Here is a 27,493-nt window from a genome sequence, read left to right as displayed (position 1 = left end):
GGGCGCATGCCCACTTCCGGTCCTTCAAGGCGTCCCGGCCGGGTCGTCGCCCCTGGCATCTTCGACACATATGTGTGTGGCAGAAAAGTAATGAGACTGGCAACACTGCAAGCGATCTGGCAACGCTGCGCTGTTGTCCTTGATAGAGCACGTGTATCAGTACCCTCCCATAGCTCAGTGTGAGTTTCAACTTCTTCCGTTAACTACGTGATTTTTGTGACTGCTATTAGCGAAGTTGTGTTTTTGGTTGTGCGTCACGCAAAATGGAACAGCGGAATTTGGAGCAACGTTGTGCCATTAAATTTTGCGTTAAGCTTGGAGAATCGGTAAGTGTGACGTTTGAAAAGTTAAAACAGGCCTATGGGGAACATTCTTTATCCCGAGCTCAAGTTTTTCGCTGGCACAAATCCTTTTTGGAAGGCAGAAAACACGTTGAAGATGAACACAGTTCAGGGAGGCCTTCAACTTCGAAAACCAATGAAAACATCGAACGTGTGAACACTCTTGTGAGATCAGACCGTCATTTAACATTAAGAATGTTGAGTGAACAATTAAATTTGAACAGATTTACCATTCATCAAATTTTGACTGAACATTTGCACATGCGAAAGGTCTGTGCCAAAATGGTGCCAAAAAACCTCACAATTGAGCAGAAGGACAATTGAAAAAACAAGTGTCTTGATCTTCTTGACAGAATCGTTAATGAGCAAGATTTCTTTAGTCGTGTGATCACAGGTGATGAATCATGGATTTTTGAATACGATCCTGAGACCAAGAGGCAAAGTCAGGAGTGGCACACTGCAAACTCTCCTCAACCAAAGAAAGCTCGAATGAGCAAATCGAAGATCAAATCAATGCTGATTTTGTTTTTTTTGACAAAAGGGGAATCGTCCGCAAAGAATTTGTTCCTCCAGGACAAACTGTCAACCAAGTTTTTTATAAAGACGTCCTTGAAAGGCTCATAAAAAGGGTCATTTGCGTGAGACCAGACATTGCAGACAAATGGATGCTCCATCACGACAACGCCCCATGTCACACTGCCCTCTCCATAACAGAATTTTTGACCTCAAAAGGTATTCCTGTGGTTCCCCAGCCCCCTTATTCACCTGACCTCAGTCCGTGTGACTTTTCCTAAACTGAAAATGTCCTCAAAGGACGTCATTTCGGGACTTTAGAAAACATCCAAAAGAGTGTAACGGACGTGCTGAAGACCATACCGTTTGAAGATTTCCAGCGCTGCTACCAACAGTGGGAACAATGTCTCCATCGGTGTGTAGCTGCCCAAGGGAACTACTTTGAAGGGGATAACATTGATGTTTGAAAAAAATAAAAACTTTGGTAAATAAAAAATCAGTCTTACTTTTCTGCCACATATACATACTAGCAAAATACCTGCTCTTCACAGCGGAGAAGTAGTGTGTTAAATTAGTTATGAAAAAGGAAACATTTTAAAAATAATGTAACATGATTGTCAATGTAATAGTTTTGTCACTGTTATGAGTGTTGCTGTCATCAAGGATTTGATTATCATTATTTCTTTCAATCAGGTTCGTATTTGGAGGATGTGTTGTGTTCAAGTTATATTCCGCATTTGTCAACCATTGTAATTGTATCAGGTTTCATTCATCGAAGTGTTTACTACCCAAATCGGTACTTGTGAATCTAAGATGTTTTACAGGCATTCCCGGTATTAAGTTGTGGATTTGCCTGTGAATATTTAGCGGTAGCGTGTCTATGAACATAATTTAACATTTCCCAGTCCTGCAAAGTCAGTTCAGGAGGCACTCGGAGTACATGCATCGAAGCTTCTCAGCTGTGCTTGTGCTATCTTGTGTTATCTCCATGGCTTTATTTAATGTTAGCTCAGACCTGGCATACCAGCAATTTTAACTCTGTTACAAAGTGATCAAAAGTCTTGTTTAAACCCTGCGTCTTCTCATTAAACTTATATCTTGCGAATATCGTATTCGTCGTGGGCATGACAAATGCCAGCGGCGGCCTGTCTATGAACTTAATTTAAACTTTAGGTTAACACCATGCTTTGTTTCTGAAGTAGCTGCACTCATAATTATGCTTGTATGCGTCACTCGCTTCATATTCTTTTGCTGCCTTCTCAATTGTGTAATGCGTTTTTTGAACAGGTTTCATTCATCAAAGTGATCACTCATACTGCATTCACAGTCAGTTCACGTGAGCCGCTCTCTTGTGTAATCTTGCGATGTCCACGGCTTTATTTAATGTTAGCTAAGACCCGGCACTTAAGTTTCTCGCTACAGCAATTTTAACTCCGTTACAAAGTGATCCAATGTCTCTTTTATACCTCGTGTCTTCTCATTAAACTTGTATCTCGCGAATATCGTATTCGTCGTTGGCATGATAAATGCCAGCGGCGGCCTGTCTATGAACTTAATTTAAACTTTAGGTTAACACCATGCTTTGTTTCTGAAGTAGCTGCACTCATAATTATGCTTGTATGTGTCACTCGCTTCATATTCTTTTGCTGCCTTCTCAATTGTGTAATGCGTTTTTTGTTCAGCGCTCTTTGGGGCTCTTTCTTGTTCTCTACGTACTTGCGTGGTAGGCGTGATGATGCGGAACGCAACTCCGCCTCACACGTCGACCGAGCTGCCGGCTATGGCCGTATATATGGTCGAAAGTAGGTTCCAGTTATGACCGTTACGCATAGAATTTGGAAATGAAACCTGCTTAACTTTTGTAAGTAAGCTGTAAGGAATGAGCCTGCCAAATGTCAGCCTTCCACCTACACAGGAAGTTGGAGAATTAGTGAGTCAGTTAGTCAGTGAGGGCTTTGCCTTTTAGTTAAAAAAATATATATATATATATGTATATATGTGTATATATATGTGTATGTATATGTATATATATATATATATACTAGCAAAATACCAGCGCTTCGCAGCGGAGAAGTAGTGTGTTAAAGAAGCAATGAAAAGAAAAGGAAACATTTTGAAAATAACGTAACATGATTGTCAATGTAATTGTTTTGTCACTGTTGTGAGTGATGAGTGTTGTTGTCATATATATATATATATATATATATATATATATATATATATATATATATATATATATATATATATATATATATATATATATATATATATTTACACACACACACATAAACATATATATATATACATATCTATACATATTCATACACACATAAATACATACACACAAATACATATATATATATATACATACACACATAAATACATACACACAAATACATATATATATATACATACACACAAATATAAACATATATATATACATATATACATACATATCTACATATATACACACACAGCTATTTCGTATCAGTGCAATACGCTGCTTGTTAAAACGGATGACTCCCGCTCTTACGCAAGTCTGCGTGGATATTATGAACTATCGATTTGTTCAAGTTCTATTTAAATTTTAAATAGAAGGAATTTTTATTTAGTCGACAGAAATATCCTTGGTAGGAATGGTAAAATCAGACAGGAATATTATTCGTGAATAAATCAACTCAAACCTTAAACAACTTATAATATTTTGCTCTCCATAAAAATATATCCTGTCTAAATTATACAAGTTAGAAATAAAGTAAACGTTAAAAGAACAAACATTCAAATTTCTTTACTCTTATGTAATTTTATATAAAAATAAACTTAGATTTTAAATATCCCAAAAGATTTTGCTCTCCATAAAAATATATCCTGTCAAAATTATACAAATTCAAATATGAACATGCTGCATAACAAAACCTGGAAATATAAATAAAATGTGTTCCTTTCAGCAATAACAAATCAAATCATTCAGTTGTCTTTGCTCATATGTCATTTTAGAGCTGGACGCCTGGCATCTTTTTTTGGCCACAAGTTCGTTTCTGTTTGGTGTGAGGTTCTGTGTTGTGGAGATTCTCAGGATGGATTGCAGGTGCTCATCAGTGAGGCGACTCCTGCGTGCTGTTTTGTTAGTCTTTATCACTGAGAAGAGCTTCTCACACAGATATGTGCTACCAAACATGCACAAGGTTCGAGCCGCATGTAGACGGACTTTTTTTGTTCTTCAAAGTCACCAAAGCGCCGTGCAAACTCAGTGCGCAGTGCGCTCAGTTTATCAGCAAAGTGCGATTTGGGAACACCGTAGTGACGACTTGGTTTAACATTACTTGGCAACAGGGAAAGTGGGGCAAGGTGCACTGTGCATTTGTGTCTCCCATAAAAGCAGCTTCACTTGAAATCACTTTGTGATTGTGCACGGTAAAACGTCCGCTGAAGTGTCAGATTCTTATTTAATTATGCTGCTTTCTGTATCTTCTGCATTGCATTCAGGTTACCCTGATGTTTTGTCTCATAGTGCCGTCTTAGATTAAATTCTGTAATTACAGCCACATTAGCTCCACAAATGAGACACACGGGTTCAGTAAACATATACTCAGCCTCCCATCGGTTTTTAAAGGCTCTATTTTCAGAATCAACTTTTCTCTTCAGCATCGTGTGAGCTAGCTTCACAATAACTTGTTCGGCAAGGCGGCTGAAGCGCTGCATTATGGGATCTGTAGTTTATTGTGTTACCAGCGCTTCATATACCCGGCTTTAATAACAATAATACAGTATATAAAATGATCTCGGGGCGGATATAATTACGCCGGGCGGATGTGGCCCTGCCCTTGAGTTTGACACATATGGACTAAATAGAACTTGAAAAGATATATTTTTCAAATGTGATCGCAATTCAGATAGAGTTGATGCGCACTACAGCCTGCATGCCTCAATAAGTCATCCTCCCTCGCTCTTACTTTTTACCGCTCATCTAATGAATACACTGAGTATGGCTTTACCAAAACAATCATTGATGGCGAATAAAGTATCCATTATTCGAGTATGTAGATCGGGATATATATATACATATATATATACCCGTATCGCAGCGAGAAGTAGTGTGTTAAAAAGCTAGAAAAGAAAAGGGAACATTTTAAAAATAACGTAACATGACTGTCAATATACAGTATTTGTTTTGAGTGTTACTGAGTGTTGCTGTCATCAAGGATTTGATTATCATTATTTCTTTCAATCAGGTTCGTATTTGTAGGATGTGTTGTGTTCAAGTTACATTCCGTGTTTGTCAATCGTTGTAAAGATGACAGGTTTCATTCATCGATTCGTTTCTTACTGCATCAATAAACAGCTCTTCTTCTTTATCTGAGACCTGACACACTGCATGCACGTGTTTTTTACACTGTCTTCCTTTAGCGGGACATTGACTTTTTCCACCGTGTGCTTTGTTTCCGCAGTAGCTGGATTTATGAATATGCTTGTATGTATTAGACGCTTCATATTTTTTGCTGCCTTTTCAATTGTGTAATTCGGTTTTGTTCAGCTCTTTGGAACTGTTGCTTTTATCTGTGCACGCGCCAGTTCACGTGAGCCGCTCGGTGTACATGCATCGAAGGTTCCCAGCTGTGCTGGTGCCATCTCGTGCTATGTCCATGGCTGTATTTAATGTTACCTTAGTCCTGGCACTTAAAACTTTCTCTCGCAGTTTCGCTGAGTTTGTGCCAAACACCACCCTGACCATCTCATCTTCCTCTCCATAAACACAGTCCTTCACCCGTGAATATTTAGTGGGAGTTTGCTATTGGATTGCCGCTGACGGACGGCCTTATATGGGCAGGCACTAAATTACAAACGCCAGCGGCAGCCTGTCTATGAACTTAATTTAAAGTGTAGGTTTACATCGTGCTTTGTTTCCGAAGTAGCAGAACTCATGAATATGGTTGTATATGTCACTCGCCGCTTCTTATTGTTTCGCTGCCTTCTCAATTATATAATGCATGTTTTTGAGGTCTTCCTGGTTTTCTATGTACTGCGTGATTACGTGGGAGGCGTGATGATGTCACACGAAACTCCGCCCCCACGGCGTTGAAGCTCATCTCCATTACAGTAAATGGAGAAAACTGCTTCCAGTTATGACCATTACGCGTAGAATTTCGATATAAAACCTGCCCAACTTTTGTAAGGAAGCTGTAAGGAATGAACCTGCCAAATTTCAGCCTTCCACCCACACGGGAAGTTGGAGAATTAGTGATGAGTCAGTGAGTGAGTGAGTGAGTGAGTGAGGGCTTTGCCTTTTATTAGTATAGATATATATATATGTGTATGTGTGTGTGTGTGTGTGTGTGTGTGTATATACAGTGTGTGTATATATATGTATATATATGTGTATATATATATATATATATGTGTATATATATGTGTATATATGTATATGTAGCAAGAGCTATGCAAATTTTGCAGGGCAGGTGATGCCACTTTTTGCAGACACGTTCATGTGATCAAAAGTCTCTGCGCTCTTTGTAGGTCATTCATATATACAGTACACTCACCTAAAGGATTATTAGGAACACCTGTTCAATTTCTCATTAATGCAATTATCTAATCAACCAATCACATGGAAGTTGCTTCAATGCATTTAGGGGTGTGGTCCTGGTCAAAACAATCTCCCATTCTGACATTCAGTTTGGAGTTCAGGAAAGAAAGGTAATTTAAGCAATTTTGAGCGAGGCATGGTTGTTGGTGCCAGACGGTCCGGTCTGAGTATTTCACAATCTGCTCAGTTACTGGGATTTTCACGCACAACCATTTCTAGGGTTTACAAAGAATGGTGTGAAAAGGGAAAAGCATCCAGCATGCGGCAGTCCTGTGGGCGAAAATGCCTTGTTGATGCTAGAGGTTAGAGGTGAATGGGCCGACTGATTCAAGTTGATAGAAGAGCAACTTTGACTGAAATAACCACTCGTTACAACCGAGGTATGCAGCAAAGCATTTGTGAAGCCACAACACGCACAACCTTGAGGCGGATGGGCTACAACAGCAGAAGACCCTACCGGGTACCACTCATCTCCACTACAAATAGGAAAAAGAGGCTACAATTTGCACAAGCTCACAAAAATTGGACAGTTGAAGACTGGAAAAATGTTGCCTGGTCTGATGAGTCTCGATTTCTGTTGAGACATTCAAATGGTAGAGTCAGAATTTGGCGTAAACAGAATGAGAACATGAATCCATCATGCCTTGTTACCACTGTGCAGGCTGGTGGTGGTGGTGTAATGGTGTGGGGGATGTTTTCTTGGCACACTTTAGGCCCCTTAGTGCCAATTGGGCATCGTTTAAATGCCACGGGCTACCTGAGCATTGTTTCTGACCATGTCCATCCCTTCATGACCACCATGTACCCATCCTCTGATGGCTACTTCCAGCAGGATAATGCACCATGTCACAAAGCTCGAATCATTTCAAATTGGTTTCTTGAACATGACAATGAGTTCACTGTCCCCACAGTCACCAGATCTCAACCCAATAGAGCATCTTTGGGATGTGGTGGAACAGGAGCTTCGTGCCCTGGATGTGCATCCCACAAATCTTCATCAACTGCAAGATGCTATCCTATCAATATGGGCCAACATTTCTAAAGAATGCTTTCAGCACCTTGTTGAATCAATGCCACGTAGAATTAAGGCAGTTCTGAAGGCGAAAGGGGGTCAAACACTGTATTAGTATGGTGTTCCTAATAATCCTTTAGGTGAGTGTATATATGTATTGTCAGAGGTCCCAGGGGCGACGACCCAGTCGGGACGCCATGAAGGACTGGAAGAGGGCGTGCGCCTGCCTTGGATCACGTGGGGACCGCCACCCTGGTTACTTTGGGGGCCACGGGTTGAGGGCATGGAAGCCCAACCCTGTAGGCGGCCATGGTCGCCGCCAGAAGGCGCCCCCATGCCTTTGGAGCCCTGGACGTGCTAAGGGGAAGAAGAGCAGGGACACCCAGAGTGCTTCCGGGGATGCAGCCGGCACTTCCTCCACACAGGGGCGTGTCTGCGGGTGATTGCCAGAACCCACCTGGAGCATATCCGGGTGATAATAAAAGGGGCCGCCTCCCTTCATTCGAGGCAAGAGTCGGGAGCGGAGTGGACTGAGCTGAAGGAGGCAAGGAGGTGGCCTGAAGAGGAAAGTGAAGGCATTGTTGTGAGGCCAGGACTTTGGGGGTTTTGTGGTGCACTTGATTGTTGTACATAGTGTAAATAAACGTATAAACTGATAAGAAGTAAAGATACATTGAGCACTACTGGAGTGGTTTCGGGTAAGCTACATTTTAAAGACAGTATAACACAACAGGTAAGTAGTACAAACAGCAGCTAAAATGTATATGGATCATCTCTCGGTAGTAGATCCCTTTTGAAAGGCGCTACACGACGGCTGTGGTATAGAAATTACATTTTGTATGTGAACGTCCAAATTTATGCCTGTGGTAATGTGCCTTACCGGCATTACCAGCAATTAAAGAAAATTAGTTTTGTGTCCTCTGCAGTGTTAAGAGAAAAAGGCTCTGGTTTGAGATAAAAGGAAAAAAGGTGTAAAAAAAGGAAACTTGCCTTTTTCTTTTATATGTTGTAGGGAGACGTCTTCGCTGACGATATGAGCGCCTTTTGGGAAGCGTCACGGCGGGTCGCGTGTAGACTGGAGAGACGGCCCTGCTATTAACTGACCGGGATGGCACTGTCGGTTTTCCACTCCTGTGTGTGTCTTCATAATCCGACCTGACAACCTCATAATCGTATACGTGCAAAAGAAAGTGCGAAGCGCCTTATTATTAGTTTGCTGCGGTCTAGAAATGGGATCCCATGTTTGCAGTTGTCTAGGCTATATCTCAGGGAAAGGAGTGAAAAATGAAGTGTTTACCTTGTATGGGCAGGCACTCAATTACGTGGGAGGCATGATGACGTGAGATGCAACTCTGCCTCCCACGGCCATCGAGCTGCAGTCTATTACAGTATATGGAGAAAAAAAATAGGTTCCAGTTATGACCTTTACGCGTAGAATTTCGAAATGAAACCTGCCCAACTTTTGTAAGTAAGGTGTAATGAATGAGCCTGCCAAATTTCAGCCTTCTACCTACATGGGAAGTTGGAGAATTAGTGATGAGTGAGTCAATAAGGGCTTTTATATATACACACACACACACACACACACACACACACACATACATACATACAGTACTTTTCTTGGTGTTGACTTGATTGTTATATTTATTTTAATTATTTAGGAGGCCTTGTATGCCGTGGAATTCTTTCAGTTCTGCCAGATCACAATGTGGATACCTTTATCTCTCTTTCTTCACCACAGGCTGGTCAGTATGGAGGTAAGACTACTTTCTCTTTCCTTGTGTAATATTCTTCTGTCCAAACTCTCGTCTAAGTGTGATGTTTGTGTGTTTTTAAATAGACATTTTCAGTTTTATACTGTAATTCTTCAACAGATACAAGCTACCTGAAGTATGTATTCCCAAAGTATATCAAGACAAATCTGTACCATCTCTGTTACACTAGTATTGGTCAGGATGTTTCCATCTGTAATTATTGGAATGGTGAGTAAACTTTTCTTATTTGTTTAGTAATTTAAACATTTGCACTATTGAATTCTGCTTGGCATTAAAAACTGATATTTTTTTTCCTGCCAACAGATCCACATCACCATGATATGTACCTGAACAGCAGCAAGTTTTTGGCAATACTTAACAATGAAAACACAAATCCAAATGCAACAGGTGATCTAGCTTTGCTTTGATTTTTAGATCTATCAATCAAGATCTAGCTGGCTTTGTTTGAGCATGTGCCTTTTGGTACTATAGGCTGTATAGACTATATACTAAATGGTGACTTTAGATATAATTAAGTTAGAGGTCAGTATTCAAAATGTGTATTTTAAGCCATAATGTTGAGAAATGCATGTGAAGTAGTCTTCATTAAATGTAGAAGCATGTCATATGTAAGGGATGCATATTTAGGCAGCTTGTTGAATGAAAAATAAAGTGAAATGTCTGTAGACAACCCCTTATGCAATCCTTAAAGTGCAACAAGCTTGGTTTTGCCCATTTAATATGTACACTATGTATCTACAGTACATCAGTAGTTTTAAATTCAAATGTATATTCGCATATTTTAAATTCAGCATTACTGTGTACCTTAATTTGTTAATTCTAGTACAATTGGAGTTGAAACAAAATGTTGTTTCACTAAAGTCCCAATCAGTCGTGTGAAATCCACACATAAAACATGCTGTCAGTAAGACTGAGTGTTAAGATGAAATGTTTCTTCTTTCACTCCACAGTGGGTGCGACAGAGCAATTTTATTTATTTATTTTTTCCTCCCCCTGAACAAAACACAATCTGCTCTAAGAAGAAAAAGCAAGTACTGGGGATGTTAAAACGCATGAAATGTAGCAAATATTTTGTGGAAAGAGTCAGAAAAAATTTAGACACTCAAACGGAATTCTGAACTTATTGTCATATTACAGCAGATCAATATTGGAAGATTTAATTGTTTTACATTGTTGTGTATTCTGCTGAGCACTGTAAGGTTACATGAACTGACCCCTCTGTGCCTCCATGTTTTATGCTTCTGTAGCTGGTTGCGAGGTCGGGGGTTCAAATGTGTAGAATGTTTTCTTCTAATTACTATTTGAATGTCTTTCCCTTTTTTTTTTGTTCTTGCCCTTTCACTGTGCACTCTCTCCCTCTTTTTCTGACTTGGTCCATGCTGGAAGCAGCAGCACAGCAGACACTAAGGGGGCTATAAAGCAACTTCTGATAAATGGCTGGTTTTGTCTGTTTATTTTTGCAAATACAGTATTTACCTTTCTATCACTAATACACAGGGGGAAAAAGAATATCCAGTGCCCAGTCACAAGATTTGCCTGTTTAATATGAGATCAGTAACTTACAGTCTTATAAAGTAAATACACAAGTTGGGGATCTATTCATCAAAACACCAGATTCTAAAATAAACTTGTTCAACAAAACCTCTCGCTCAGTATGCTTTTCTTAAATTGCTAAGACCCTGACCCCCACCTCCAAAGCAGCTAAACCTTTTTCTTTAGTAATTTCTTTTTAATCAGCATTTTTTTTTTTTAAGTGCCATTAGAAGAGGGATTCTACATGCTTTGAATTAGTGGGATGCACCTGTGTGCCAGTAAAATGCATTTAAAACATTAGTGATGTCAGGGACCAGAAAAGAATGCAGTGACTTTGACTATAGTGATATAACATTCACTAGAATGTGAGTCTAGATTGAGATTACCCTATGAAAAAAACATTAAAACAACACTCCTTTGCTCCTGGATACGTGTCATGACTCCACTAGGAACAGAGAGAGAGAGAGAGTAATATAAGAGCAAGAGTACTTCCATTTTTGATGCAGTTATTTAAAAATATAACTGATTTCCTTTTGCAAACAACTTAAAGAGCAAACCACATACTTCCATGCATGCCACCAACCTACCAAATCGATTGTATGCGTAAAAAGCAGCCCAGCTGCAAGCAACATCATTAGTACTTCTAACGGTTAAGGAAACGAGTACTCTCAGACATTGACAACTGTTATGATAAACAAGTTTATTGTACTCTCCGTATTGTGTACTGAATCTGAGAAAATTCTGACACTTCTTTTGTTGTTGTGTGGCCATACTATACATTCTTGTATCTCAGTCTAATTAAGGTGTGATTTCTCTGTACTTTGCTTGCTGATTGACTAAAACCTTGCTGTTTCTTCCATACCTGTGTTATAAAAGGCACCGGTGCAGGGTGACTTGTTGTATTTATAAATTCAGCACTTTTCTCTGGATTCCAGTTAAACAAAATAAGCTTTTGTGTGAGTGATGTGTTATTGGTCGTTGTTTCTCAACCCCTGCCATTTGGACATGAGTTGCTTTTGTTTATAGTGGTAGTGGGTCTCCACTGCGATCATGTTTAATTCACCAAGGGGGATGGGCAAGTGGCTAAGAGACTAGAAAGACTGAGCAATGCTGTTAATAGAATATCCCACAAGATTTTTCAAAGCACGATGATATCCCATAGTTGCATGTACCGGTACTTAAAGAAGGCTCAATGAAAATATGTTATGGAAGTATTTTAATATGCAAGTTCTGGGCTAGTATTTCTACAAGCAAATAAATGCAAATATTCAACAAGATATTTTTTTGTCATTTGTATTTCTTCTTTTTTCTGACGTTTAATTTATAGGCAAATAGCTACCTGGTTTCTGTGGTCATTTATTTTCTCACTTCATACAGACTAGCTGATTGAAGTAAGACATCTGTTGTGTTCTTTTAATTAAATATTTTTGACCTTTGCAAATTAGCATGATTTCAGAAACAAATCAAAGTAACATTCATGTTAAATCTTTTCTTAAAATGTTTTAAATTTAGCCACAAACATCCTAAAAATATCTGTGGTTTTATGGCTGCCTTGTATGTATTAAATTTATCAAATATGTCAAACTACAAAGAAACAGAAAGCTGAAGTTTAGGATAACCACACACACACACACACACACTTCTTTAGTGTGGCAGTAGACAGAGTGCTTGTCTGCCTGTTTTCCTTTTAAATGAGCAGTTAAACTAATGTTACCTTTCTCCGAACAGAACACATGTTGCTCCTTGCTATTTTGTTGATGCTGACATTCATGGTGTAGCATAGCCACACAGTTAATTTTTTTTTTGCTTAATAAACAAAATTGTGTTTAGGGAGCAGTTTTGCTTCTGTGGCTTTTTTGTATAGGCCTAATTTTGACACTCGACCTAATACCATATTTCTCATTTATCATACATCCCTGGAATTTATTATCCAGATTCTAATACTTTCTAGACTAGAATTTGATTCGTTTGACTAAGGGCTAATTTTTCTGTTTGCCTATGGCTTAATATAGCTGGAAACCTATGAAAGTAAAGTCTCAGTAATAAATGTATTTTTTTCTCTGTGCTGAATGGCGCTGCTGTTAAACTAATAAAGTATCTTTGGGTATTAGAGGCTGGGAAAAAAAACTTAGTGGGCTGTATGGCAACAGCAGTGTCCTCTGACTAATTCTATTAAATATTAATAAAAACAGTAGTTAATACAATTCCCAGGATTGAAGAGCAGCTGTGTATTATTTAACTTCACATTTACTTCATGCTGGTCACAGTCACAATGCTGTAAACTTTCAGAAAGTTTTGTATTCTGTTTCTTAAAGGTATTACCAATTCTTTGAACATCTGTTGTGCTGTTTAGTCATCTGTGTAGGTCTAATAGTTTTGTCACTTGTTGCTTTTAGAGACTTAATTTGTCTGTCTTCCAGAAGTTGAATGGACTTTTTCCATTTCCAAGTCAATTTTAATCTCTTTAAGCTGCACTTGGTTTAGTAATTAACTGATTTATTCTTTTACTGCCAAAATACTTAGGGCAGCACTTACTGTACGAAGTTACTTTTTGTTGTTTGTCTGAAGTCCACCGTCACTCAGTGAAGACAATCCTCATGTAGAATAGTGTGTGCCTACCCCATTCTTTCCCTAAGAAAAGTGTTTTTTTAACATCTTGAGCTGAATAGTTTCTGGGGATATTTAGATTCTGTGCCCCAAGCGCCACCAAAACCAAGGTACATTTCAGGTTATTCAAAGAGTCAAAGCTCTTCCAAATACATCAAAAATGTTTGCTCGGGTGTACACAGAATGAGGTAGAAAAAGAACACAAGCTCCTGGATCTCTATAGTAGCAGTGCTAAACAATCTGTCTCCCTTACAGAACCTTGACCTATATACTTAAAATAAAACTAGGAAGATTGCATTTTTTTTATCTGATGTAGGTAGTTTTTACAGGTTAGGTATAGCTTAACCTCCTGGGCAGCCCACATTCAGTTTCCCACCACTGTTCAAAACATGTAGATGAGACTTTGTAAGTTCAGCACTCGGACACTGACATTATCTCATGTTAGCTGTGTAGTATAAGCTTTAATGTCCAATAGTGTCTGGATTGAACACATGTCAAATATTAAAAAGCTACCTCTGTCCTCTACTTTGGTATTGAAAACTTCCTCATAGAAAGAACTCGAGAATAAATTAATAACTTGACATTTTGGGAACTGTGCTGTAATATTACAGAAAGTTTCAAATATAAAATGAATGAATATATTCTTCAGCCCTGTATCAATAGTACATATGCATAACATGTAACATTCTTTTCTGATCTTTTATCAATACATCATACACTCTGAAACCAGAAGAAAAAATGCAATATAATTTACGTGAAAGCTGTTATGGTACATCAGCATGGACATGTACTTGTATGCAAATACAGTGATTTAGGTGTGCATGTCTGTTCCACTCACAACTGCCACTAGAGGGCTGCACATCAGGCCCATCAATATAATGACCAGAACGGCTCATGTCACCTACACTGTCCATACAACTCCATGACTACTTCTTGTCGATTGAGATACACACATTGGTTGCCTATGGTAGACAATCTTGGAATGGCACTTTTTAAGTAATTTTGTATGAATGGACAGTGTTAAGATTCACAGTATGCAGAAGCTTCAAAGCAATGTCATTGCTTACCATGAGTTATCTTAGGGGTCTTTGATCTGAAATGTTTGACAGGTTGATTATAATGCAATAAATGATCACTGCTTAGCAGTGGTTTCGGTCAGTTGCAAATATATTGTAGGTAATATTGTTTACTTAAGCTATTTGAAGTATGATGTATTCATACTTTAGCATAGCAAGAAAAAGATTTTTTTTATTTATCTTTTTATTTATAAGAAAATGCATTCTGTATATTGATGTATTCTAACTTGTAGCCTTCCGTTTATACGTTTTTTAAAGTACTAAGTAAGTATAGTTGAACTATACATTGATAGTGGTTGTTCTGCAATCTATAGAGCTGAATTAACCAAGTTCGGTACACGAATGGATATAGTGCATTGGAGAGAAAAAAATTTATTTTAGAAATTCTGCTTTCTGTTCATTTCCCAGCTTGGAAAAATAACTTCTTAAGAATTAAGAAGTTTGTTTTAATTGGAGGACCTGATGATGGAGTCATTATGCCTTGGCAGTCAAGGTAAATATGCTGCTTTATTGACAATATTTTTTGTTTTGTATACTTCAGGTGTTTCCGTAAATTCAGATATGTTATAACCTATAAAACTTGGCTTATGTTTTTATGTTACCAAGTTTAATGGTAGCTCATAAACTACTTTATTGTGCTGTTGTCCTTGTCCTTCAATCTGCAGTGGAACAGAATGCTTTACTCAGTTTATATTGCTGGAGAAAAGCTATATACAATCTTATGAAATGGTTTTTTTTTTGGTTTTTGTATCTCTTCCCAATTTTGTAGTCACTTTGGATTCTATGATGAGAATGAAACCGTGATTGAAATGAAAGATCAGATGGTAAGTTTTTTTTTTATTTTATTATTTTATATGTATATAATAAAAATGGGGGGGGTTGGGGGTTGGCGGTTACTATAGTTGGAAAATAGTACACTCAAAAGCCCTGTAATAAATCTCGTCTCTTCCTGTTCAGTCTTTGCTTAGATTTTAGTGGTGTGCAAGAATTGTAATGTTGTCCCAGTTCACTTAAGGAATATTGGTTTAGATCTACCTGTAAAGTAATCACATTTAATAAATAGTATATTTGTGATTGGTTTATTTGTTTCATTAACTTTTTGTTCCTTATGTTAATGGTTAATCCCTATTAAGGACCAGTTGTCTATTTGCAGTTCTGCCAAGGGTTGGCATTTACAGGTGTGTGTGGAAAAAGCTCATCAGGCCTTGGCTTGTGTTTTTGTGTAGCATAATGAGACGTTTCACTTTAGTGTAAACAAAACAGATACAGCCATGTAAACATTTTATGATAAACATAAATATTTTCCTTCTAATTTTGAAGAATATGTAAGTATTAAATTCCAATGTAGCATTCTGTCTGTATGGATATTATTTTGGATTAGTGACAGAAATGATAAAGGTACGCGGCACAGATCCCACACCTTCTGCCTTGAATGCTTGTGTGGTTGAAGTTGACACTTCTGCAGCTTCCTGAAAGATGAACAATGTAATATTAAACCTCCTGTAAAGTGAGAGTTTGTTTGCTTCACTCATCAATGTTACATTCATTTTTCAAATATTGCACACCTTCAAAATAAAAAGTATGAGTCGGCTAATTTTTCAAAAACATCACATCAATTGACTGATTATGAAAATATGTACACTTTAATTAGTTAACAACTTAGTACTTTGCAGGTGAAAACAGATTATTCTGTTACAGTAAAACAGTACATTAAACTTAAGCATATAATTATTAGAAAAGGAACCAGTAGATATACTATAAATTAAGTGGAGGCCTGCTTACAAGTTTATAATACGTAATGCACTAATTAAGAAACCAATTTTATTTTAAACTTTCTTGAATGGGGGTTGGGAACTGTCTTGAGAAATATACAGCGATGTTGATGATGTGCAGTCCCACTCATTCTTAGAAATGATACTGCATTCAGAGACTGCCCTTGAGACAGAGTTGGGTCCACAGGTAACGGAGAGATGTACTTTTGCATTCACCTATTGTGGTTCATTCATCTTTTCATGTGTGTTGCTTACGTGTTTTCTTGTATTATCCTTGGCTATCATGAAATAATTGGGGAAAAGCCACAGAAAGATTGAAAGGCCATTCCTTTTAAAATGAAACTTGAAGTGGTAAAGTGCAAGTAAATGCTTTATTAAACAGTATTTAATGAAGAGAAAAGTTGTCAATTTAGATGTGTTGTGGTGGTATTTGAACAAAAATAGTGGCCGAAATATACTTAAAAAAATTTTCCGTTCATGTTAACAAAATTCACCTTTCAAGGGGGTTTTCAGGAATGGATTAGCTTCAAAACTTGGGAGAAGCATGCATATTGGAATGTACTAAAAGCAGCATTTTTCAGTAAAGTTCCCCTTTTGTTGCACCACAGGTTCAATGTAGAAAAAGACAAAATCAACCCTTTTCTTCCTAAAAGTAAACTGTAAATAATTCTCCCATAAAGTAGTAACAAAATGTGTGGTGTGGTTTCCATCAAATACCTCAAATTTCATTTGTGTTACAAAGTGCATTCACAATAGCACCTGTAAGGCCATAAATTATTCTTTGACCCACAGAGCTGATAAATGCACAACTGTACAGAATACAGGTAAATAAACGAAAGTTGCATAGCAATGGAGACTGACTACATGGCTCAATTGATAGGGTAACTGTTGAATGTTTACAAGTGCTTACTCAAGGAACCATAAAAAATATGATAAATTGAAATGTTGAAAATTTGGCAGTTCTAACACTACCTTCATCTTTCTCAGAAACATCTATTCATTTGTGATACATGAAGTCCCTAACTTCACTGTTCTGCATTATTATTTTAGTTCTTAGGATGGCAGCTAGCATAGGCTGAAATCCAATGTCAAAAAGATTAATGCTGGAGAGGGCTTTTATTGCAGGTAGTTTTGTATAACATTCATCCCATTGCTATGGATTCTTGTTCTTCAGTGAGTCTTTTCCAAAACCTTGAAATGTAGACACCAGAACAGCATAACATTAACAAGAAAAAGAAATAAGATCTAGTGTTAGCCTTGTCCTTGATTGTGAACTATGTGCAAAATACACTATAAGCTACTACTTACTTTTGTGACAAGAGTTCAATTTTAACATCATTTTATTAACCTCCCCCACACACAGCAAGGGATAGTTACAGATGTGTAAAGCACTTTTACTGCTCCAACAAAAGTGTTCAAAACAGAGTGCAGTTCAAGGTTTCCATAAATTAACAAGTAATACTCGATAATATTTTGCTTTGCGGAAATGAAACCACCAATAAATAAATTCTTTCATTTTGTTAAAATTGAAGTCTAAAACGGACACTGGGCTTCCTTTCCTGCCAGCCAGGACCCTCTCTCTCTCTCTCTCTCTCTCTCTCTCTCTCTTGCTCATCCTGCAGGTCTTTCAGCCAGACTCAGACCGTGGCAGCCCCTCTCTCCAGCTCTCATCTCCACCACAATCCTTTAGTATGCGCCAGGATGTTCTGAAATGGAGCTCATCTTCCTATATGCCCTCTTCACCATCCACAGGATCCCTAGGAGTCCTTGTGATCGTCTGCACTCCACCAAGCTATTCAATGGGAGATGGTACAACCACTGGAGTACTGTTCCCCTTGTTCCCTACTGGGGACACTGACCACCTGCTTCCCCACCACTGCACTGGCTCATATTCCCAATGCCTTTTTGTGATCTTAATTTACATTTTCTACTCTGGCTCTTTATACAAAACCTGGTGAAGGAGCCTTAACTACAAACCCCAGAGCACTAGCAAGGAACCCATCATGTCTGCATGTGAATGCATATCTAGCTCTATATCTTCTCATCAACACCTAGGAGCAGCTCGTCCACACTACTGCCTGCCCAGAGCCTGAGCTCCTTGTGTGTGTTTTTCTTTAAGAACCCCAAATGCATTTTAACACCCCCCAAAATATGCCTTAGCAACAGAAATAAGCAAATTTCATCAAGACAACAACTGTTTGTCAGCATGGCATCAGTAACATCTACAAAGCCTATTCACAAAACTACAATATTTGTATGGATATCTAAATGAATAAAATGTGGGTCATGTAAGGGAAAGCAGGAATATACTTTGGCTGTAGAGTGGCTACATCATCTGCCCGCTTACCATATTTCCACACAAATGCCATATAAAACAGAGTAGTCCCTAGACCTGTGTTGATCATCAGTTCACTTTTACCCTGACAAATACTTTTTATGTGGCAGATCATTTGTGGTTCAGGCCTAGCTGGTGGTGCTTGCTTGTGAAGCAGGAAATAGCTTTCTTTAGCTTGGAGGTTCTGTACTTCTTATTTCAGATCTCTACAGTATTAACACTGTAATTGGAATGTTACCTCAAATAGAGAAAGAACGAATGGCAAAATTAAGTTCAATTTAGTATATTCTTAAGCAAACTTCCTTTTTTTATGCCATTACATTGAACAATAATTACAGATACAGTATATTTAAAAATAAACGTACTGTATGACCCTGACATCTGAACAATGGTGTGAGGGGGGATTAAATAATATATTCTGATGAGTCACCTTTCGCCTTATTTCCTTCGTACAAATTGTTTTATGTTTTAAGAAAGCCCAAGAAAGCTTTCATCCTCATTCTGTCTCTTAACAGTTAAACATGATAAGGAATCCTTACTGGCAAGGCCACCAATCTCACTGGGAACTATTAGGTCCGAAGATTGATCTGCATGATTGTGTAACAGACAAAAATAAACAAATATTTTAAAGAACCAGGAGCACCCTATGCTGCAAACACCATTCCCTAATGATACTGTACCATACGCAAACACATTGAACCTTTTATGGGAAACTCTGGAGGGAAGAGTATGAAATCTACTTCAGTTCATTTCTTCCGCCAAACAACTTGAGCATTTTCTGCTTGAAGAATTTGTGTAGTAACTCACTACACACACTTTAGGGCACACATGATAGTATTTCAAGAAGGATTAAAGCCTGTCTAAGGGCAGTGAGAGGTAAAACTCCGTATTAGGTCTTTGACATTAATTTGTCGTTTGCTGCTTTTTTTTTTCCCCTCATCCTCTGTACTTAATATACAGGGTAGTTTAAATTTTATTGTCCTTGTTAATTCACATTCTGTAGGTAAACCGCAACAGTTTAACTTGAATAGAAGAGGTCTGAATACAACCTATAAGAATTCTATATATATTATATATTGCAACCTATAAGAATTAAAATATTTTGTTAAAATAATTAAGACATAAAAATAACTGGACTGGGCTTGGGGCTTTCCCAGAAAACCGTCTGATGGTCGGCCAGACGTGAATCATACTATCAAACTATATCCCCTCCTACATGCCCTCTGAAACTGCCGACTGGCTAGGTATATCCTGTGAATAGCCCAGTCAGTATTTGCACAACAATTACTACACAAGTTGCCGCTATAGTGTTGGGTGAGAAAATCAAATAGAAAATTTGCGAGAAATTTGATGTTGATTCGCTATTTTTCCGTAAAGCAATTTTTGACAGACAAAAACATTCCTGTTCTCCATCATCCTCCCTGTTTGCTTGATTTAGCTCCCTGTGGGTTTTTACTTGTTCCCGAAAATCAAAAGTGACCTGAAAGGAACAGATTTTTTTTCAGTGGATGAAGTGAAGACAAAAACGGCAAGCCTGTTGAAGAGCCTCAAGAAAGAAGACTTCCAGCAGTGTTTCAATCAATGCAAGATGCATATGGAATGGTGTAGAGATCGGGAGGGGAAGTATACAGGTGCCGGTCATAAAATTAGAATATCATGACAAAGTTGATTTATTTCAGTAATTCCATTCAAAAAGTGAAACTTGTATATTAGATTCATTCGTTACACACAGACTGATGTATTTCAAATGTTTATTTCTTTTAATTTTGATGATTATAACTGACAACTAATGAAAGTCCCAAATTCAGTATCTCGGAAAATTAGAATATCAATTAAGACCAATGCAAAAAAAGGATTTTTAGAAATGTTGGCCAACTGAAAGTTATGAACATGAAAAGTATGAGCATGTACAGCACTCAATATTTAGTTGGGGCTCCTTTGGCCTGGATTACTGCAGCAATGCAGCGTGTCATGGAGTCGATCAGTCTGTGGCACTGCTCAGGTGTTATGAGAGCCCATGTTGCTCTAATAGTGGCCTTCCGCTCTTCTGAATTGTTGGGCCTGGCATATTTCATCTTCCTCTTCACAATACCCCATAGATTTTCTATGGGGTTAAGGTCAGGCGAGTTTGCTGGCCAATCAAGAACAGGGATACCATGATCCTTAAACCAGGTACTGGTAGTTTTGGCACTGTGTGCAGGTGCCAGGTCCTGTTGGAAAATGAAATCTGCATCTCCATAAAGTTTGTCAGCAGCAGGAAGCATGAAGTGCTCTAAAACTTCCTGGTAGATGGCTGCGTTGACCTTGGACCTCAGAAAACACAATGGACCAACACCAGCAGATGACATAGCACCCCAAACCATCACTGATTGTGGAAACTTTACCCTGGACCTCAAGCAATGTGGATTCTGTGCCTCTCCTCTCTTCCTCCAGACTCTGGGACCTTGATTTCCAAAGGAAATGCAAAATTTACTTTCATCAGAGAATATACAGTGGTGTGAAAAACCTTTTGCCCCCTTCCTGATTTCTTCTTCTTTTGCATGTTTGTCACACAAAATGTTTCTGATCATCAAACACATTTAACCATTAGTCAAATATAACACAAGTAAACACAAAATGCAGTTTTTAAATGATGGTTTTTATTATTTAGGGAGAAAAAAAATCTAAACCTTCATGGCTTTGTGTGAAAAAGTAATTGCCCCCTTGTTAAAAAATAACCTAACTGTGGTGTATTACACCTGAGTTCAATTTCCGTAGCCACCCCCAGACCCGATTACTGCCACACCTGTTTCAATCAAGAAATCACTTAAATAGGAGCTGCCTGACACAGAGAAGTAGACCAAAAGCACCTCAAAAGCTAGACATCATGCCAAGATCCAAAGAAATTCAGGAACAAATGAGAACAGAAGTAATTGAGATCTATCAGTCTGGTAAAGGTTATAAAGCCATTTCTAAAGCTTTGGGACTCCAGCGAACCACAGTGAGAGCCATTATCCACAAATGGCAAAAACATGGAACAGTGGTGAACCTTCCCAGGAGTGGCCGGCCGACCAAAATTACCCCAAGAGCGCAGAGACGATTCATCCGAGAGGTCACAAAAGACCCCAGGACAACGCCTAAAGAACTGCAGGCCTCACTTGCCTCAATTAAGGTCAGTGTTCACGACTCCACCATAAGAAAGAGACTGGGCAAAACGGCCTGAATGGCAGATTTCCAAGACGCAAACCACTGTTAAGCAAAAGAACATTAGGGCTCGTCTCAATTTTGCTAAGAAACATCTCAATGATTGCCAAGACTTTTGGGAAAATACCTTGTGGACTGATGAGACAAAAGTTGAACTTTTGGAAGGCAAATGTCCGTTACATCTGGTGTAAAAGGAACACAGCATTTCAGAAAAAGAACATCATACCAACAGTAAAATATGGTGGTGGTAGTGTGATGGTCTGGGGTTGTTTTGCTGCTTCAGGACCTGGAAGGCTTGCTGTGATAGATGGAACCATGAATTCTACTGTCTACCAAAAAATCCTGAAGGAGAATGTCCGGCCATCTGTTCGTCAACTCAAGCTGAAGCGATCTTGGGTGCTGCAACAGGACAATGACCCAAAACACACCAGCAAATCCACCTCTGAATGGCTGAAGAAAAACAAAATGAAGACTTGGGAGTGGCCTAGTCAAAGTCCTGAACTGAATCCTATTGAGATGCTATGGCATGACCTTAAAAAGGCGGTTCATGCTAGAAAACCCTCAAATAAAGCTGAATTACAACAATTCTGCAAAGATGAGTGGGCCAAAATTCCTCCAGAGCGCTGTAAAAGACTCATTGCAAGTTATCGCAAACGCTTGATTGCAGATATTGCTGCTAAGGGTGGCCCAACCAGTTATTAGGTTCAGGGGGCAATTACGTTTTCACACAGGGCCATGTAGGTTTGGATTTTTTTTTCTGCCTAAATAATAAAAACCATCATTTAAAAATTGCATTTTGTGTTTACTTGTGTTATATTTGACTAATGTTTAAATGTGTTTGATGATCAGAAACATTTTGTGTGACAAACATGCAAAAGAATAAGAAATCAGGAAGGGGGCAAATAGTTTTTCACACCACTGTAGCTTTGGACCACTCAGCAGCATTTTGTCTTTAGCCCAGGCGAGACACTTCTGACGCTGTCTCTTGTTCAAGAGTGGCTTGACACAAGGAATGCGACAGCTGAAACCCATGTCTTGCATATGTCTGTGCGTGATGGTTCTTGAAGCACTGACTCCAGCTGCAGTCCACTCTTTGTGAATCTCCCTCACAGTTTTGAATGGGTTTTGTTTCACAATCCTCTCCAGGGTGCGGTTATCCATATTGCTTGTACACTTTTTTCTACAACATCTTGTCCTTCCTTCGCCTCTTTATTAATGTGCTTGGGCACAGAGCTCTGTGAACAGCCAGCCTCTTTAGCAATGACCTTTTGTGTCTTACCCTCCTTGTGCAAGGTGTCGATGGTCGTCTTTTGGACAACTGTCAAGTCAGCAGTCTTCCCCATGATTGTGTAGCCTACAGAACTAGACTGAGAGACCAACCATTTAAAGGCTTTTGCAGGTGTTTTGAGTTAATTAGCTGATTAGAGTGTGGCACCAGGTGTCTTCAATATTAAACCTTTTCACAATATTCTAATTTTCCGAGATACTGAATTTGGGACTTTCATTAGTTGTCAGTTATAATCATCAAAATTAAAAGAAATAAACATTTGAAATACATCAGGCTGTGTGTAATGAATGAATCTAATATACAAGTTTCACTTTTTGAATGGAATTACTGAAATAAATCAACTTTGTCATGATATTCTAATTTTATGACCGGCACCTGTCTAGAAGGTGACAATCTTTAGAATGCTGTAATTCATCAATAAATATATATATATATTTTTACCAATCCGGTTATTTTTGTATCCACCTCGTACTGTGGGCAGGTTGGTCAGTCAGAGTTAAGGTGCTCCGTAGCAAAGGGCTTTGTATCCTGCACTTGATTTTTTTTTTTGTGCCTTTTGAGGATGTCTGAATCTTGAGATAGAAATTTATGCCAGGGTTCAATTTAACCTAGGGCTGAAATATTCTTTGGCCCAGTACGTGTCAGGCACCTGTTCCCACAAGCACACAAATCCCTCAGACTTTAACTGATGCTTATTTGTTCTTTTCTGAAGATTCTCATTTAATCACCCACTTATTTATGTCACACACTAAGTCATTTCAAACCTGTCAAATTTTTATCTATTAAAGATAAGAATTCATCAAGCATTGGACTGAATTTATTCTGCTGTAATTACAAATGCACAATCACAATCATTTTACATTTTTTTTTTTTGTTCCACATGTAAATCCATGGTGGCTTTACTTAATCTTGTAAGTTTTTACTCATTAGCTGGGAAGTAATACCTAAATTCATATTGAAATTTAGCTGTCAAAATGAGTAACCTAACAAAATGTCTGTATTAAAATGTTTTAAAGGGAAAACTGATACAGAGAAACATCATTTCAAAGTATATCTTTGCAATGCCATTCTTCATAAATTCCCCCCTGACCTATATGATCTGCAATGAAACAGTCACTATTATGAAAGGGTACCATGCGAGGCACCACTATCTTCAAAGCATGGTACTTTAAGTGAATCTGTCACCGTCTGAGGCCAGGCACAAGGAAATTGAGGCCTTGAAAGCAAGCTATGATCACAGCAGGAAAATATCCTCCTTTTCAATAACTCAGCAGGAAAAAGCAATAAGTACTCCCCTCCAAGCTACATGGACACTGGTGAATCACAATAAAGCCTTCACTGATGCAGTGGAATTGAAGGAGTCTGTATTAAACATGTTATCCAAGCTTTCCTATTGATAAATCAATGGATAAATGTATTGAATGTAATAAACTGGTACTTCCACTTTGGGTGTCGCATGTCATGTTCATGTTTTGACTTAGAACACCTAAATTTGGGTGGTGTCTGGCAGATCATATATCCGTAGACACTGATGAATTGACAGACATCACCTTGGTAGCATAATTGTGTGTTCATGTTTGATGTTTTCATAAAGCTGAATTTAAAGAAGAACAACATATATGTAGGAGGGAGTGGGTGTGACTTATGGGGTTGTGAAGATGACCAAACACCTGTACCCCTTGCTTTTGAATGGGTACCTCCACACTGCCCCTTACAAAGTTGGACCAATATGAGTGAATGTGGTTGTGTTCATTAGGCAGTTCCTGTGATGACTGCACTCTGTCCAGGTCTTGTTCATATTTAAATCAGTTGCATACTGACAACGCTGAGAAATTCCTTGATGAATCCATTGAGTATTCTGCCCAAGTTATACTTAGTAAATCATAACCTAAACTTTCATTATGATGCTTTTTATGAGTGTTACTTTTATTACAACAATTATACAGTCATGGTCGAAATTATCGGCACCCCTGGAATTTTCCCAGAAAATGCACCATTTTTCCCAGAAAATTGTTGCAATTCCAAATGTTTTGGTATACACGTTTGGTATACACATTTATTTCCTTTATGTGCATTGGAACAACACAAAAAAACAGAAAAAAAGCCAAATCTGACATCATGTCACACAGAACTCCGAAAATGGGCCGGACAAAATTATTGGCACCTTTTCAAAATTGTGGGTAGATCGTTTTATTTCAAGCATATGATGCTCGTTTGAACTCAGTGACAAGAAACTCCAGTTAAAATGGAGAAAAGTTGACTCAACCTTTCTGTTTTGTGTCCGAATGTGCCACACTAAGCATGGAGAACAGAAAGAAGAGCAGAGAATTGTCAGAGGACTTGAGAACAAAAATTGTGGAAAAATATCAACAATCCAAAGGCTACAAGTCCATCTCCAGAGATCTTTATGTTCCTTTGTCCACTATGCGCAACATAATCAAGAAGTTCACAATACATGGCACTATAGCTAATCTCCCTTGACGTGGACGGAAGAGAAAAATTGATAAAAGACTGCAATGTAGGATAGTCTGAATGTTGGATAAACAGCCCCAATCAACTTCAAAACATATTCAAGCTGTTCTGCAGACTCAGGGTGCAACAGTGTCAGCTTGAACTATCTGTCGACATCAGAGCAAAATCAAACGCTATGGCAGGAGAGCCAGGAGGACCCCACTGCTGACACAGAAACATAAAAAAGCCACACTGGAGTTTGCCAAAATGTACTTGAGGAAGCCAAAATCCTTCTGGGTGAATGTCTTGTGGACAGATGAGAATAGGTAGAGCTTTTTGGTAAAGCTCATCATTCTACATTTTACTGTACAGAAAATGGAATGAGGCCTACGAAGAAAAGAACACAGTAGCTACAGTCAAACATGGTGGAGGTTCAAATGATGTTTTGGGGATGTTTTGCTGCCTCTGGCACTGGATGCCTTGACTGTGTGCAAGGCATCATGAAATCTGAATTCTACCAAAAGATATTGGGGTGCAATGTAGGGCCCAGTGTCAGAAAGCTGGGTCTGCGACAGAGGTCATGGGTGTTCCAGCAGGATGATGACCCCAAACATGCCTCTTAAAGCACCCAGAAATGTTTGAAGACAAAGCGCTGGAGAGTTCTGAAGTGGCCAGCAATGAGTCCAGATCTAAATCTGATTGAACACTTATGGAGACATCTCAAAAATTCTGTTGGGAGAAAGTGTCCTTCAAATCTGAGAGACCTTGAGCAGTTTGCAAAAGAAAAGTGGTCAGAAATTCCAGTTGAGAGGTGTAACAAGCTTGTTGATGGTTATAGGAAGCGCTTGATTTCAGTTATTTTTTCCAAAGGGCGTGCAACCAAATATTAGCTTGAGGGTGCCAGTAATTTTGTCCTGCCCGGTTTTTGAGTTTTGTGTGAAATGATGTCAGAAATGGTGCATTTTTTGGGAAAATTCCAGGGGTGCCGATAATTTTGGCCATGACTGTAAGTTCAGCTGTGTTTATGAAATTATTGAATGAAAAAATCAGCTGCTCCAGTGATTAATTCACTGTACTATTTATGAGATTTGACCTAAAGTCCATTTGGTGGAAAGAAACTTTATTAATGTGTCAGCCTTGAGCAAGTTATTCTACCCTGCTAGGAATGTTCTACTTCAAAAACATGAAATTTAGAAAGAGAGAAAATTTTGATTTTAAATAAAAAAAAAAAAAAGTACTCCTTTTTTGAAATGCTGTTGGATAAGTGATGGTCTGCACCCATAAATAAGAGGATTGTGGCTGAGAGAGAGAGGTTGGGAGCATGCACTGATATGGCGCGTTGACACACCCACCACACAAGAAACCACCTCAGGATCCCAAATTATGACCTGAGTGCACCACACTAGTCTGAATGAAGTGTGAGGTTTTTTAAAGTGACTTATGAATAAACTTCAAATTGTTAAATGCACACCTTTTTGTATTATCCATAACTACTACTGTTATCCCTAACTATTAACGTTACCACTAAAAACTTGCAATTACAGTATTGTATAGTTAGTAATAGTCATTTTTTCTGTTGAAGTTTATGTTCACGATATTTATGAGTATGTATTATTAAGACAGAAGTTTACTTGTGTTCTAATTTTCTTTTGTTTTGTCTATTAAATTGGGATTTTTTTTAACCATGACATTTGCAAACATTTGATAATATTTAATCCTTAATGTTAAGAGTGTGGATTATTTATTTTTATTAATTTTGTTTTTTTTTTTTTGTTTTGTTAGGTAGTTCCACCCTTTTTGTCCTAAACAAACTAACTCTGCAGGTTTTATGTAATGTAGCATTTTTCTACTGGGGGAGTACATTTGCATGGTGGGTAGTATCTCAATGTTATGGATTCATTATGCTTGGTTTCAATCCTATGGCTTCTCATTCTGTGTGGGGTTTGCACATTCTCTCCTTGTCTGTGTGGGTTTTCCACCTCTTAGTCTTGCAGAAGACAGACGTATAATATATATGTCTGGA

General features: G+C 38.3%; 1 protein-coding gene across 8 annotated transcripts in view; it reads left to right on the top strand.

Moving 5' to 3' along the window:
- Positions 1–27,493, top strand: part of LOC120539052 (lysosomal thioesterase PPT2-A-like) — a 78,984-nt gene that overhangs the window by 7,303 nt on the left and 44,188 nt on the right. For 7 of the 8 annotated variants that reach the window (XM_039768755.1, XM_039768759.1, XM_039768753.1 and 4 more), the window contains exons 4-8: positions 9,112–9,207; positions 9,325–9,432; positions 9,529–9,612; positions 14,850–14,934; positions 15,211–15,265. In XM_039768755.1, the coding sequence (XP_039624689.1) occupies positions 9,112–9,207; positions 9,325–9,432; positions 9,529–9,612; positions 14,850–14,934; positions 15,211–15,265 (428 nt within the window). Of the gene's footprint in view, positions 1–9,111; positions 9,208–9,324; positions 9,433–9,528; positions 9,613–14,849; positions 14,935–15,210; positions 15,266–27,252; positions 27,339–27,493 lie in introns of those variants that run through there. The other variant, XM_039768761.1, reaches the window with a different exon arrangement.

This window comes from Polypterus senegalus, chromosome 11 (assembly GCF_016835505.1).
Source record: "Polypterus senegalus isolate Bchr_013 chromosome 11, ASM1683550v1, whole genome shotgun sequence".
NCBI classification, from domain to species: domain Eukaryota; kingdom Metazoa; phylum Chordata; class Cladistia; order Polypteriformes; family Polypteridae; genus Polypterus; species Polypterus senegalus.
Note: the sequence above shows the minus strand (reverse complement) of the source record. Positions and strands in the feature narration are given on the sequence as shown.